At 37.8% G+C, this 14,538-nt stretch overlaps 1 protein-coding gene and 1 long non-coding RNA gene across 2 annotated transcripts; one reads left to right on the forward strand and one right to left on the reverse strand.

The window, feature by feature from the left end:
- The first annotated feature begins 1,451 nt into the window (after positions 1–1,451).
- On the forward strand, positions 1,452–2,044 carry LOC148933369 (uncharacterized). Its single transcript, XR_016129789.1, has 2 exons — positions 1,452–1,601; positions 1,674–2,044. It is a non-coding gene; the product is annotated as an uncharacterized LOC148933369 (long non-coding RNA).
- Positions 2,045–2,946: 902 nt separating this feature from the next.
- On the reverse strand, positions 2,947–9,952 carry LOC125223444 (KH domain-containing protein At2g38610-like). The gene is made up of 7 exons (XM_048126595.2): positions 9,711–9,952; positions 9,537–9,625; positions 7,374–7,540; positions 4,639–4,755; positions 4,442–4,558; positions 4,072–4,224; positions 2,947–3,587 (listed from the first exon to the last, which is right to left on the reverse strand). Exons 1-7 carry the CDS (start codon positions 9,797–9,799, stop codon positions 3,444–3,446), a joined length of 876 nt encoding a protein of 291 aa, XP_047982552.1. The 5' UTR covers positions 9,800–9,952; the 3' UTR covers positions 2,947–3,443.
- Positions 9,953–14,538: the final 4,586 nt, after the last annotated feature.

Raw genomic sequence — 14,538 nt, forward strand, 5'->3', positions numbered from 1 at the left:
CATAATTGGAAATGGAGGATGAGCAGAGGGATAATCTAAACCTGAGCAGTAAATGAAGAATAAAATCGTGTAGTTTTTCTCCTAAAGCACCCATGTTAAATGAGTGGAAGGATACTCTGTACTTTTCATAGGGATGACCACCGAAGGCCAAATCCCTGAGAAATCCTAAGGGGCTTCTTGGTATGATGGAATGCAATGTGATTCCTACTTTCATTCTATTCATTTGCTTGGTGTGATGGAATGAATTTGTGAATGGATGAAAATGCAAAGGAAATCCAAGGAAATTGACATTTCATTCCTATCTTCATTCCATTTAAACCTCCATTCCATTCCACCCTCATTCCATTCCATCATACCAAGCATAACAAATTCAAAACGCATACTCACAAAATTAGAAGAGTAGCAAAACACATGGACATTGGATAGCTAGAAACTGAAGGATACGCTTATCTTCCTCGGTGTACACACCCCCTCCTTCGGCCGGTGTTTTTTTAAGGACGACTATTGAGATTGGGGACAGCTTGATCGCGTTAGTTGTCTCAATTGACTCCAAAGTGGAGTCGAATGACCAATCGGTCGACGAAGAGAGGGGTGGAGGCGACATGCTAGGGTTTCTAGAGCATTGTGCCTTAGAGTGGCAGTGAACATGGAGTAAGTGTCCTCCCACGGATACATGAGGGTTGGGGACAGATGGATGGCGATCGAAGTCTCAATTGTCCCAAACTTGGGTAGAATGACCAATCCACCGATGGAGTCGTCGGTGGTTGAAAGTGTGGGGAGAGTGGTGACGGAGGTGAGATGTGGTGTTGAAAGAGTGGTGATAGCGGTGGGTTAGGGTTTCCAAAGGGAAATGACGGGGATAGGGAGCCCATTAAGCAAATAAAGGAGATGATGGGGTTCTCAAGGGTTCTCTAATCTTTGATACTCCTCTTTCCCACTGAAAATGACTCATTTTCCTTTTTAATTTGTCTCATTCAAGATGATTCATTACTAAAAATAGAAACACATTCATCTCTATTTTATTTCTCTCTCTTACTTTATTCTCTTTACTTAACATACAAAATATGCAATTATGATTTCATTAGAATTGTCACAAAATTACCCTTAATTTAATTTATTTTTGCTAAAAAATAATTTAAATTAAAAATTTATGTGAAATTTTAAATCTTACATTTTAAGGGCCTGTTCACTAGGTAAGAGATGAGTTGAACAGAAATGAAACAAGGCCATATTTATAACTGATGGGCCCACACAATTGAAAACTTTCATGGTTGTTCAGTGAGTAAGAAATGAGCTTCAGTTTTGAGTTGGTGGATTTTTGCATTAATTTTTAATTGGCTTTTTCAATTGAACTGACTAGATTGCCCCTAACACCATTCCGATTTCCAAATTCCATGCGGAAGAGGGGAGTTTAGCTTCGACGAAAAAATTCCAGCAGTTTGGAATGAAACTTGTCTTAACCTTGCAAAAAAATGAAGAAAATGTAGCAGACATTACTTTCCATTGCTAATTGTATCAACAAACAAAAACTACTTCATTATCCCCATCTCGGTATACCCCTCCAACTTCAAAATATGCTCATTGTCGCTAATCCCACCGCGGTAAACTCGATCACTTTAGACTGATCCCCCACTTTGATTTGCTTGTAATTCATCGATTTATTGTTAAAATAGGTGCCGCCATTTTCGAGCTCGGATTTCAAGCTGTGGCAGTAGATTTTGAGCTTGTCGAGCTCGACCATGGAGTACTTGAGCTTGGAAGCTTCTACACAAAACAACAAAAAAGGGGACTTAGCTTCGACAAACCGTGAGACCGCCGAAGTTTTACTGATCCAGTGATGGCCAAGAACTCTCCAGCTATCACTGCTGATGCAGAGCTAGGGCATCAAATGTCCTTTTTGTTTGAAGGGGTGACTCAATTTGGGGGTGGAAATTGAACAGTTAAAGGGCACAGTCGACATTTTGTACTCAATTCTTGACGCAGTTTTCGATGTTGTTTCAATTAGCAGCCTCCTCCCAAGAAATGAAAATTGGTTATTTACGCACTCAACAGTGCGGGCCGGTTGTATTTGTAGGGCCGCCCAGAATTAAATCAAGTATAGTGAACATCCTTTTACGACCAGAAATAGATCCAAATCTTACTATATCTAACAAAGTGAACAGGCCCTAAGGGAGAGAAATTGATTTCGACATAGGATTTGACATGAATCATTGTTTGAGATATTATATTCAAATGTCAGAACTATTTTTTTTTTTTTTATAAAATTAAGGAAAAATAGAAATTAATTGCTACCACTATAGCTAAAAAATATGTGGTCCAGAATTATTAGTTACTTACGGAAGATGTGAATTATCATTTGATTACAATCCATAATAAGGTATACGAACACAATATAGATTTAATAAACGGGTAATCCGCGCCTAATATTACGAAAATTTTCAAATTATGTTTTTTCCACATTTTAAACTTGACATAATATTACCGGTTTAAATAATTGTTGAATTTTTTCACACCGCGAGAAATTCAGCTACATAAAATTAGATGAATAGCCATATCTAACTTTTAGGAACATTGTAATCAAATCACTATTATTTTTTATAACAATATCTAATGTGATTTGATGTCAAATGAGACATAATAGTCGAATTCTGTAGTCGATAAAAAGTTCAACAAGTATTTAAGTTCAAAATACTATGTCTATGTCAAAGTTTATTGGAAAAATAAATTTTTAAAAATTTCATGATATTACACCAAAATATTTAAGAAAGCTGTTCCTAAAAACGAAAGAACAACAAATAAATTTATAAATTAATATGGTGATTGAATTACACATCGAAATTTAATCACTCATTAAACCATTCTTCTCAAAAGCAATAATCCCTCAATCTACATACAATAGTCATAGAACAAGCATATAACTGAAAAATGACACTTTAAAAGTTATAATAGCCGAGAAAGAGTAGCATATATAATAAGGCAACGGCGAAGCATCCGTAACATCATTATTATGACATGGTTTTAGATGTCATAAACATATACTCAAACCCTATAATAGGCTGAGAAATTGTACCAAAAAGGTTCAAAATGCATCTTCTACCATCTAAACGAAAGCGAAAAATGAAAAAAAAAAGAAGGCATAACTAGTTTTTTTTAAAAAACAACAAATAAATCCAATAATTATCATACAAGACTCCTCTAACAAGACCTATATCGACAAAGCAGTAGTAAAGCAATCCATTCCCCGACCTTCGTTCTCACATCACAACCATGTTGCATTTGAAGTTCATGGGCCCACATTTGTGAGCCTAGTCTTGATTGCCAACATTTGGATCGGAGATATGCATCTTCTTCGACTATGATATGGCATTACAACCTTCACAGCTTCTTCTCAAGGAACCAACCCCTAGACCAGTAGAGAATATGAGATGAGATATCTATTACCATTACCAACTGGTTTTGGGGCGTTTTAACCCGCTGGAACTGAAGGGAGACACGCTCCCCCTTGGCTGAGGGCTCTCTTCTTTGATATTGTTAAGTATCGCCAGTTCTCTAAGCTGTTGTCTCTTGTATAGGTCTTGGGACTCATCCTGCATTTCCAGATATATAATCAAATTAGTTTTGAATCTTATATTCCTCTACCTACTTCGGAAGTTGATAACAATGGTCACAGCCGTTTAAAAATGTTGAAGTTCATATATGATCTTATTTATCCCCTCAAATTCCATACTGAAGACTATGGTCATATTATATTCTACTACAAAATAACTAGTTAAACGCAAACTCGTGGTCCAAATTATGATTGTGCAGTTTTCTAGGATGAGGAAAATAGTACAGGAGCCAAAAGGGACTGCATAATTATTATTAGCTCCTACAATCTGCATGAGCATAAAATCTTAATATCGTAAAAATTATCTATAAAACTGGTGTAGTGGTCTCAAGATTAATTTATTTCTGACCCACGGATAGTAATAGTATCAGAAGACAGTTTTTTTTTATGCGAAGTCGAATTCCAGCATTGCCTAATCTGAGGGGATGAAATAGTGGCTGAAAAGAATGAGCATCACAACTTACCACAGGCTTCAGCAGTTCTTCAATGATGTCCTTGGCTTGTTTCAGTCTTACATCAACGATACTAGCAGGTACTTCGGCCGCTTCTGCCTCGATTAGAATATGCAACGGTTCATTTAAGTGTTCGTAGCCTGGTTTTCCCCTCAAGCTCTCCTCCTTCAATAGAAGATATTAAGGCATTTATTATCATGAGAAAGATAATGGCTAATTATAAGCAATTTTTTTTATCAATTTGTAGAATATTTGGATTGTACATCAATAGATCAACATCACGTTCAGCCTACTTCCTATATTCGTAATTCACAGACAAATAGTAGTAGAAGGACAATAGCAAAATGTAATCTCAATTACGAAGGCAAGAAGAGGATCTTACCTTGTCAGCATCCTTAATTGAACCTTTCCCCCTGATGAAGACACGACATCCAGTAGAAGCTTCCACACGCTTCAAGGAATTGCCCCGTGGACCTAGGAGTCTTCCCACAAAATTGAACTGTCGTCCAGAAACAATTTGTCAAACTTAGTAATCATTAATCGATCTACAAAAAAAAGGAGAGAGTTCCAAAGGCTTACATTCGGATATCTATCAACTGGTATGTCCAAGCGCAGTACACGCTTAACTAGGAACGAACTAGGACTTCCAGGTGGTTTCCAGTCTATTGTCATACCCTGTGGACCTCCTAGCATATGCTGCAAAATAGAACACCGATGCTTAGCAAACCACATTAAAAATACTCCCTCCGTCCACGAAAAAAGGGTACATTTACCATTTCTGGCCATCCACAAAAAATAGAGCACATTCATTTATGGAAAGTTTTCAACAAAATAATAACCCTACACATCATTTTATTTACCACTTATGCCATTAGAATTAAAACTTCTCTCTTACACTAACACATGACTCTTACTTTTTCTTCTTCTCTCTTACTTTTTTCTCCTCTCTTACTTTACCAATTTTATATTAAAACCCATGCCATACACCAATTGCCCTATTTTTTGTGGACGGAGGGAGTAAAATTTGAGATTCCAAAGGTCAAGATATTCAAGTACATGATGGAATAGAAACGACAGATACCTCACAATGAAACGGACATGACATTTTCTTTCTTCGGTATTGGTTGTTTAATTGTTCTCTAGTGCAACTACAGTGAAAAAAAAGTAAAAGATGGCAAATACTGTTGCTAGAAGAGTATACTCAATGAGCCTAAGTTTGGACATGAAGTAGATCCTGATAATATACTGACCACCCACCTAGACATCTAGAGATTACTAGCATTACAATCAGATAATGCACTCAACTATGAATGGGACATTTTGTTTCTCATATCTAGAAGAACCATTCAACTCAACACGGTGGAGAATTTCTCTTGAATTATACCGGTGATTGAAATCAAGTCAAAACATTTTTAGATGGTAGAAAGAGTTCCTGCAGCTATTTGAGCCTGGAGGATATAGTCTTGAGGACTGCAGGTGTTGCTGGACTATAAAGCATTAATCTTAATTACTACTCCCTCCGTCCCCTATTAGGAGTCACTCTTTGACCAGGCACGGGTTTTAAGAAATGTAAAGAAAAGTTGGTTGAAAAAGTTAGTGGAATGTGGGACCCATTTTTTATATTGGTTTTATAATAAAATGTGAGTGAATTGAGTTAGTGGAATGTGAGACCTACTTACTATTTGTGGTAAAATTGAAGTGTGACTCTTAGTTGGGGACGGACCGAAATGGAAAAGTGTGACTCTTAATGGGGGACGGAGGGAGTAATATATTTCTCAGGTTAGTTGAAACATCAAAGAAAAAAAAAATAGCCTTCTTTGAGCAATTTAAAATATTAGGTCACATTTTTAAGGGAACATTGTGGAGCAACAGAAAAGATCATATACAAGGTGTCAAGTTATAGCATTAGTTCAAGTTCACATGCTTTATTGCTTCTGAGAATGTAATACAAAGTTCAACTATAGAGGATTCCTTCCACTCTTATACTCTAAAATTTCCATAGCAGTTGTAAAATAGTAGTAATTCGTCATGTCACCTCTCTTCAAAACAATATAGCTTATTTAAGTAGTAAGCATATTAGAATGAAATGAAATGTAAGTCTATATAGATAGCAAAAGCAGAAATCTAAATGTTCAAGACAAACTTAGATTTGGTCAAAGGTATTAGGCTAAATTGCCTAATACTTAAACTAAGTTATGAACTCATGAACCTACAACATTTTGTTCATTGTCAGATAACTCAGATTCTACCATTAGCTGTATGTATTGCAATGACTAGTGTGGTAACTAATAATTCAATGACTTAATCTCACCAATTTCATCCTTAATTTGAAAAAAATGCATTATGTTATACAGGTTCCTTAATTTGAAAAAAACAAGACAGGTTATTTAATAGTAAGCATATTATAAGGAAATGAAATGTAAATCTATAGAGATAGCAAAAGCAGAAATCTATAATACTTGAACAAAGTTATGAACTCGTGAACCTACAACATTTTGTTCATTGTCAGATGACTCAGATTCTAACATTAGCTGTAGCCTGTATGTATTGCTATGACTTAGTGTGGTAACTAATAATTCAATGACTTAATCTCACCAATCTCATCCTTAATTAGAAAAAAATGCATTATTTTATACAGGTTCCTATGAGAATATCACCTTCTCTAACAACAGGAATTGAAAGCAGATTTAGAGCGAAAAAGCAAATGCATTTAGGTGTGCATATGATTTGAATTCTTACAATTAACCTATTTGTGCATCCACTTACAAGGCAGTCTAGTCAATTTTTTTCCTGTAATACATGCTAGAAGCAAATAGCAATGCATGTTACAACACTACAATCTTACTTCTTTATCAATTATGTCACCTAGAAGTAACTAATCTATATTTGGTTAGTTATAGACAGCATCAAACACTTTTTGCTCGAACATGTATAACCTCTGAAATATAGGCCCCAGATTTCTAGTCAATGAATAATGATATACAGGTAAACCAACTCTGTACATCCTTAAGCTGTATGTTGGTTTTATTTATCATGCATGCATTATAAGTGAGTAACTTTCTCAACAAAACAATACCAAGCTGTATGTTGGTTTTATTTATCATGCATGCATTATAAGTGAGTAACTTTCTCAACGAAACAATACCAAGCTGAGGCAGTAACTTGAGTATTTACACTAATCTATTCATGAGGAATTGAGTTTAAAAGAAGTAAATGGATTTGACATTTGAGAGGATCTACAAGAATCAGTGTGTAGAGAAGGGTACACAAAAGATGAATTGTAGGCTTTCGTTAGTGATGAAATCTTAGCTCACCTCATGTTGCATGCTGTTCCAGCCATTTCCGTTCCAGCTACCTAAACCTTTTCCACCAACATCAGGCATCACGTCCAGAGAAGGCACAGAATTAGGACTACCACGTTGTAGCCTGTCATAATCATTAAACCCATGGTTGGTGATTCTTCCAGTAAGTCTGCGTATTTCTGCCCATCAGAAACAACCCTTTTTCAATAAATATTTTTTTCATGAAAGCAGCCAATAAAAATGCAGGCAGTGCTTTGAAATCTCAAATAACAATAAGGGGAAAAAAGCAAAGTAGAATAATCTATTTCCAAAAGAGAGTGGAACTAGAAATAACCAAGAAGCAAATCATTTGCAGGTACTATGTTTTAAGAAACAGTGAAGAAAGATTTTATACTAAATGCATCAAAGGAATGTGAGCCATTAAGACTATATGTGTCACAACTTCCTAAACAGAGGGCACGGCACACAAGGTAAAGTGTCCAGAACTTATGCTTATAACGAGAATATGGTAATTTGTCAATTTGAACATTTACATATAATCATGAATCAAACAAATTGGGCATCATCAAACAGACATTAATTCGATCGTGTGATGTTTAATCTCTCTTTCTCATGGAAGTATGTAATAACATGTGTATTGCTTGAATACCTAGCAAAAACATGTATATTTTTAATTCATCGAAACCAAATCCATTGCCAAATGGAGAACAAAACCAAACTTTCCCATATTTTAAAAGCAAGATTAATTTGAATATTGCTTCAGAGAAAGTAAGATATCAAAAACCAGATTTTGCTGCTTAATTATAGCAGAGAGATACGACAGTCAAATTTCTTGGACAAGCAAACTCGAAGTCTCCAGCAATCACAAAAGATAAAATCTCATGGCTTGAATTGGATATGATATTAGTAGCAATTACAGTCGAGCAATGCATAATCTGGAACCATAGACAATACCACTAAGAATGATTTTTCTAAGTGAAGCATGTGCATACTTTCAGATGTTCAAAATCTAAATCAAACCACAATTGTCAATAATATGCAGCTAAGAGACTGTATCTCCTTTTGTTTAATGGCATTTATATATGTTTGCTGATTAACATGTCACACACAAAGCAGATAAGGTGGCCCCATAGACACGTAGGACTGCAACCCAATGCCAATGGCAATTACCACCAGAACTGTTTATTAATGCTAAAATATAGATGATCTTTTTGTTCCATTTCCTAATCAGAATGTGAATCCTAGGTGATAAATGGATGATGAAAAGTCACCAGCAAAAAATACTACTGATACATGTGCAGTATAAGCAAATTAAACGTATGATGAAGTAGTATAGCAAAATTATTGCTCAGAGAAACTTTCAAAATTGCAATAATATTAACCTTAATCATCAACCATAAAGTGTGATGACCATGCTTAATTTAGGAAAAGTAACCTTATACATACCAATTGAAAGTATAAACGTATGACAAAGTAGTACAGCAAAAATATCGTTTAAAGAAACTTTAAAGATCTCAAAGATATTAACCTTACTCATCAACCATAAAGTGTGATGACCATGCTCAAATTAGGAAAAGTCACTATCACCGCATCACCACAAACGCCATTTGGTATGCCTATTCATTTGTATACCTCGGTGTTATTATGATTCGTATATACCATAACACGACAAAAACTACTAATAATAACATTGCATAATCATGTGAAGAGTTCGGCGCTTCCATGACGTGAAGATTATGGGTGTGCTTCAACAGCTATCACCATATCCCCAGAAGATCAGTTTCGTATTCCACTTCATGACATGAGCAAAAGCATCGTTTTAATAACGCTATTGCATAATGCATGATATCACACTCATCAAATGATGCTAACCACCACCACTACTGATTCTACCATTGTTAAGAAAAAATCGCAAAAACCGACTAACCTAGCTATTGATCAAGGAAATAAATCCAGAAGCATAATTACTAATTCGTCACAGAACCAAACTGCTCTAAGCAGAAAAACATTATAAAAAAAACACACGATTCAATAGCAACAATCCAATCACACAATACAGCAAGGGTAAATGTTAATGTAAAACAGCAACAATCAGAGCCATAGAATCGCAGTAAAATCAAAGCAATAATAAAAAAGGGATAAAATCAGATCCAAAAGTGGATCAAAGATGCCAACCTTGATCCAAGAGGCGGCTACAAATAGGGAGGACTTGTATGAAAGGGCCGAGTTTCTGCCGCTCCGCCAGCATCTCCGTCAAATACTGGCTGCAAGGAATCGACACGATTAAACAACAAAACGCAGCGGATAAAAAAGAAGAAGAAGAAGAAGAAGAAAAAAAAGAAATAGTACCTCTCGGCATCAGGGTTGGCCCTGAGATGGGGAGAAGGGATGTTTCTGGCCGGAGAGAAGTTCAAATTCTGAGGATACAAACTAGACATGGCAGATTAAGCATATAAAGAGGAGTAGAAGAGGAAGGGGAGGGGCAGAGTGTAGTGTGAAAGGAAAAACCCTAAAAAAGGAGGAAGGAAAGAGTAAAAATAGGGGAAATGAAATAAGAAAAATGAATGAGCTATTTCTGGGGTGTGTTGAGTTGGAGGCATAAATAGGTGTGGGGCATATGGTATATAATACACACGATTCTTGGCTGGAGTTTTGTCTCCGAAAACTGTAAATAAATGGTGTTTTTGAGAGATGAATAATGAATTCCTGTGTTTTTACTGCAGTGGAAGAGAGAGATGAGATGGTGAAGGGGAAAGGTTTCTGCCGCAAGATTGTGTAGGTTAAGGCTTTCAATGCATTTGTCGGATGACTTTGTCATCACTTTTCTCGTGGTATATACTTATAAAATACTCCTTTATTATATTATACTAGTATCTCACCTGTGCATTGCACAGATTAAAATATTTTAAAATATTAGTTTTAAATTTTAGTTGATTGAATAAAATTAAAATAATATTATTATATAAAAATTATAAATAAATTAATTATGAATTATACAACTAAAACATACCATAAACTTAAAATTAGTAGTAATAAATTATTGAAATTTGGAGAGCTTTGATTCATCATACATGAATAAGGATATTTAAAAGATCATTTGATTAAGGTTTAAGAAGAAAATATGTATCTACTTACATCACCTATAACAAATAGAATATTCCAATTATAATAGTTACAATATTAATTTAATGCTCAAATATAATATAATAATTAAGAATACCATATTAGAATCAATTGAGACACACCACGATTATAAACCTAAATCAATATATTAACATACAACATGCATAAACCAAATACCCAACCATTCGATCTCACCTAAATAAATTGGCTGACGGCGAAATAGAAACATAAACATAAAACTTTGTAGCACAAACACAACTCATCTTCCCTTCCTATTTCTACATATCATCATTATACATAATCAGTTTAAGACGGAAAACATCAAACGAATTCTCTACAACCGACTACCCTATAACCTCCAACGTCATACATCAGAACTTTATCGAAATTGACGACATTCGCTCTCCTATAGATCCTGCATCTATGTATTCACAATACTTACGACATTTCTATTGTAATCTCACATATTTATAGCAAAAAATATAAAGATAGATTGATTTAAATTTATACTAAATTATTATTAATTCAATTCTCTACACTAAATACGGAGTATCTAATTTAATAGGGACAATTATTGCTCCGTTTCTTCCTTGGCCAATTTAAACGGCTTTATTGAAGTTTCCTGGGATTATAGCCCTAAATTTTTGCATCACATGTTTTATAATCATGGCATTGCCGTTGATTCCATGGTTGAATTACATGCTAGTATTAAATAATTAGTGTAACCGATCGAACATTACTATCCCACATCACAAAACTTGGTAATTTAGTGATTTTTACAATTGGTGATTAAATTGTAACGGTTATAAACATTACTATCTGATCTCACATCCCAAAACTTGGTAATTTAGTGGTTTTTACAATTGGTCATCAGATTTTAACGGTTTTAAAATTGCATTTATATCCTCAGCATAAAATATTATTCAAAATAGCCCAAAACTCGTCTTTTATATATGTATAGATTATACTATTAGAGCATCCACTATAGGTGGACAAGTTTTGGTGGACAACTTTTTTTTTTTTGTCCATAGCCCCATTTTATTTGTCCACAGCCCCAAAAAAAAGTGTCCGCAGCAATAGTGGACACTTTTTGGTGGACAACTTTCTCTTTATTTTTCTTGTTGTATTTTTTAATTCAATTTTACAATTAAAATTATCGGACTAAAAATAATTAAAGAACAAGACAATAAATAATAAAATTAAAAAGTGCGATGAGACCAAATATTCGTTGTATTCATGGATACCGGAAAATTACACAACGAACATTTAAAAAAAAAACATACAAAAACAAATAAAAACACCGCCACCATCTACTCGGTGGCGGAGTCGGAAACATCGGCCTCATCTTCGTCGCCCACTCCCCCCGGCGCCGCCGCCCCTGCCCCCGTCGCCCCCGGTGTCGCCCCTGGACCAGTCAGCCCCAGCTCCTCTCTGATCCTACACATCAGCTCATAGTATATCGACTTGGTGATCGGGTCGGTGGCCGACTCGTAGAAACGACAGTTATCTTGCAGTTGTTTCATCAACTGCACATTCAGGTTCCTGTTCAAGACCACATGGGCCCCATGGTCCACGGACTGAGCTCCAGAAGGCGCCTGCGCGCCCCGCGATCCAGACGCGGCCGCCGAGTAGCGGGAGGAACCTGCAGACATCCGGGCGCTGCGGATACTGGCCTTCTGCCCCGGAGGGCGTGAGCGCCTGGTGTGTGTATCAGAGGGCACCTCCGCTTGGGCGTCGTTGAGGTCGATTGAGTGTCCGCCGCTGCTGCTGCTGTAGTTCCCGGCTCTGTTGCGTCTGTTGCGCTTCGCCGCGTGACCCTCGGTCTCCTCTGCACAGATGGCCTTGAATTTCGGGCAGTTCTCGAGAACGCGGAACTCCTCCCACTAGGTGAACTTAGGCTTGTATAGCGCGTTGTATTGGGACACGGAGAGAGCCTTCACGTCGGCTTCGTTGCGACCACTCTCAGCGTTGATAAGGTTGTTGCCGTAGATGCCCGCGAACTTCCTGGTGGGTGTCAGAATCCTCCCAAACTTTTTCCGGATCTGTTCCGCGTCACGCGGTTTGGCGCCTCTCGGCTTGAACTCATTGTAGGTCAACAAAACGCGCTTCCAAAAGCCAATCTCGGTCTTATCGGTGCCAACACAGGGGTCGGATGTGACGGCATCCCATGCCCTCGCTACAGCAATCGACTCGTCTTTGGTGTAGTGCACGGCCCGACTTGTTACCGGCGAATCGCTACCGCCGCTGCCATCCCCATCGCCGTCGCCACCGGCCCGCCCCCCACCGCCGTCGCCACCGCCCCTCCCCCCACCGCCGTCGCCGCCATCGTCTCTCCCCCCACCGCCGTTGCCGCCGCCCCTCCCACCACCACCGTTGTCGCCGCCCCTCCCACCACCACCGTTGTCGCCGCCCCTCCCACCACCACCGTTGCCGCCGCCTCTCCCACCACCGCTGTCGCCGCCAGATCTCGTCGGCGGGGTCTCCGGAAGGCCCGGACTCATCATCCCCATCATCTGCTCTAGTGTGAACCTATCGAAATCAGACAAGGGAGTCTGGGTGCGCTGGAAAGAGTGAGAAGGGGTATCCAGCCGCGGATGGTTGGGCGAGTCCATAGTGGGTCGATAATCCCCAAACGTCGAACGACCCAAATTCCTCTGATGAGAAGATTGAGCCCGATATTGGCTTTGTTGCCATGGCGGGGATGACGGTGACCACGCCTGGAATGGAGGGGGACTGGGACTCGATCCCCGGGGGGTGGGACTCGATCCCCACAGCTGAGATGGCTGGGAAGAAGGATAGTATCCATATCCCGATTCATCCGTGCCGGGTGAATCTTCGTCTCTCCCGTGCATCTCGGTAAAATCTAGGGTTTAGGGTTGTGAAATTGGGGGTGGAGTGAAAATGGGTGTGGAGTGGAAGACAAATTGGTGGGTATTTAATTTAAATGGGTGTGGAGTGGAATAAATTAAATAAAAAATCGAAATTAAAAAAAAAAAAAAAAAGGCGGAACCGGCGGTCCGCCGCGGCGGTGTCGCCGCGCAATAGGTAGGCGCGGCGACCGCCGCTTTTCTCTCTCCAGCGGCTCGTCCTCGCCGCAAAGCCGGCGCTACCCCTTCCGCCCCAACAAATTCGTCCGCCCCCGGGGTGAACGCGTCCGCCACTATACGCCGCCGCGGCGTAGCCGGGAAGGGGGCGGCCGGCGCGCCGCCCCTATAGTGGATGCCCTTATATTCTGGTAACTACCGCTACTGAATCTTTCATCTTTGTTATATGCATCTCCAACTTCAATTACGTTCTTTAAATAAATCTTCAAATAAATTCGCAAGATATGAAAATATGATTAAATGGGAAAATATTATTTCGAATATCTAATTATATAGAGTATAACATATTCTTTTTACTCCTCATAATTTCATCATTTCAATATTTAATTATCTCCGTCTGACTATAAGCTGAGTTGTACTCTCTTTATTACAAATAAGACACATATTGATATTACGGAGTACACTTTTTTTTATTTTGATATATTTTTATTTTTTAAAATAATAAAGTAATTTTCACTCTCTAATTAATACACCAATCACTTTTTTTCTTTTATATTAGAATATTTTATTCTATTTCTTTCTCAATTTAATATTATACCTACATTTCTTTCTCCATTAAACATATTAATCAACAACTCCTAAAATTCTGTGTCAGCAATAAAATTTGAGATCTTAGCTGGGATAAAGGGAATACTCTTTTTTGGGGTGTTCCATTATAAATTATAATAGAGTTATTTTATTTATTGTCAAAAAAACAATTGTACATCACATCTTTCTTACTTTATTCTCCCTTTATCTTTATACTTTATTCTATTCCCACTTTATTTTCTCTATATTTAACTCACTTAACATAGTTTTTAAAAATCTTGTGCCAAAAGAAATGTATCTACAGTAAGAGCATCCGCAATGGCAATAGGCCAGCCACAGGCTAGCCACTCTCTCTCCCTGCCACGTCATTAGCACTAAAAATCCACCTGCCATATCATCATTTTACTCAAATAGGCTAGCCT

This window comes from Salvia hispanica, chromosome 1 (assembly GCF_029641045.1).
Source record: "Salvia hispanica isolate PSC_SH4W2 chromosome 1, Shi_PSC_v1, whole genome shotgun sequence".
Taxonomy (NCBI): Eukaryota; Viridiplantae; Streptophyta; class Magnoliopsida; order Lamiales; family Lamiaceae; genus Salvia; species Salvia hispanica.

What these genes read in the sequence shown, in the direction of transcription:
- LOC125223444 (XM_048126595.2), bottom strand. Translation starts at nt 9,799, where the DNA reads ATGTCTAGTTTGTATCCTCAGAATTTGAACTTCTCTCCGGCCAGAAAC. An exon ending in TAGCCGCCTCTTGGATCAAG is followed by an intron (nt 7,541 to 9,536) that starts GTTGGCATCTTT and finishes TCTGATGGGCAG; the next exon opens with AAATACGCAGACTTACTGGA. An exon ending in CAATTAAGGATGCTGACAAG is followed by an intron (nt 4,225 to 4,441) that starts GTAAGATCCTCT and finishes CTTCTATTGAAG; the next exon opens with GAGGAGAGCTTGAGGGGAAA.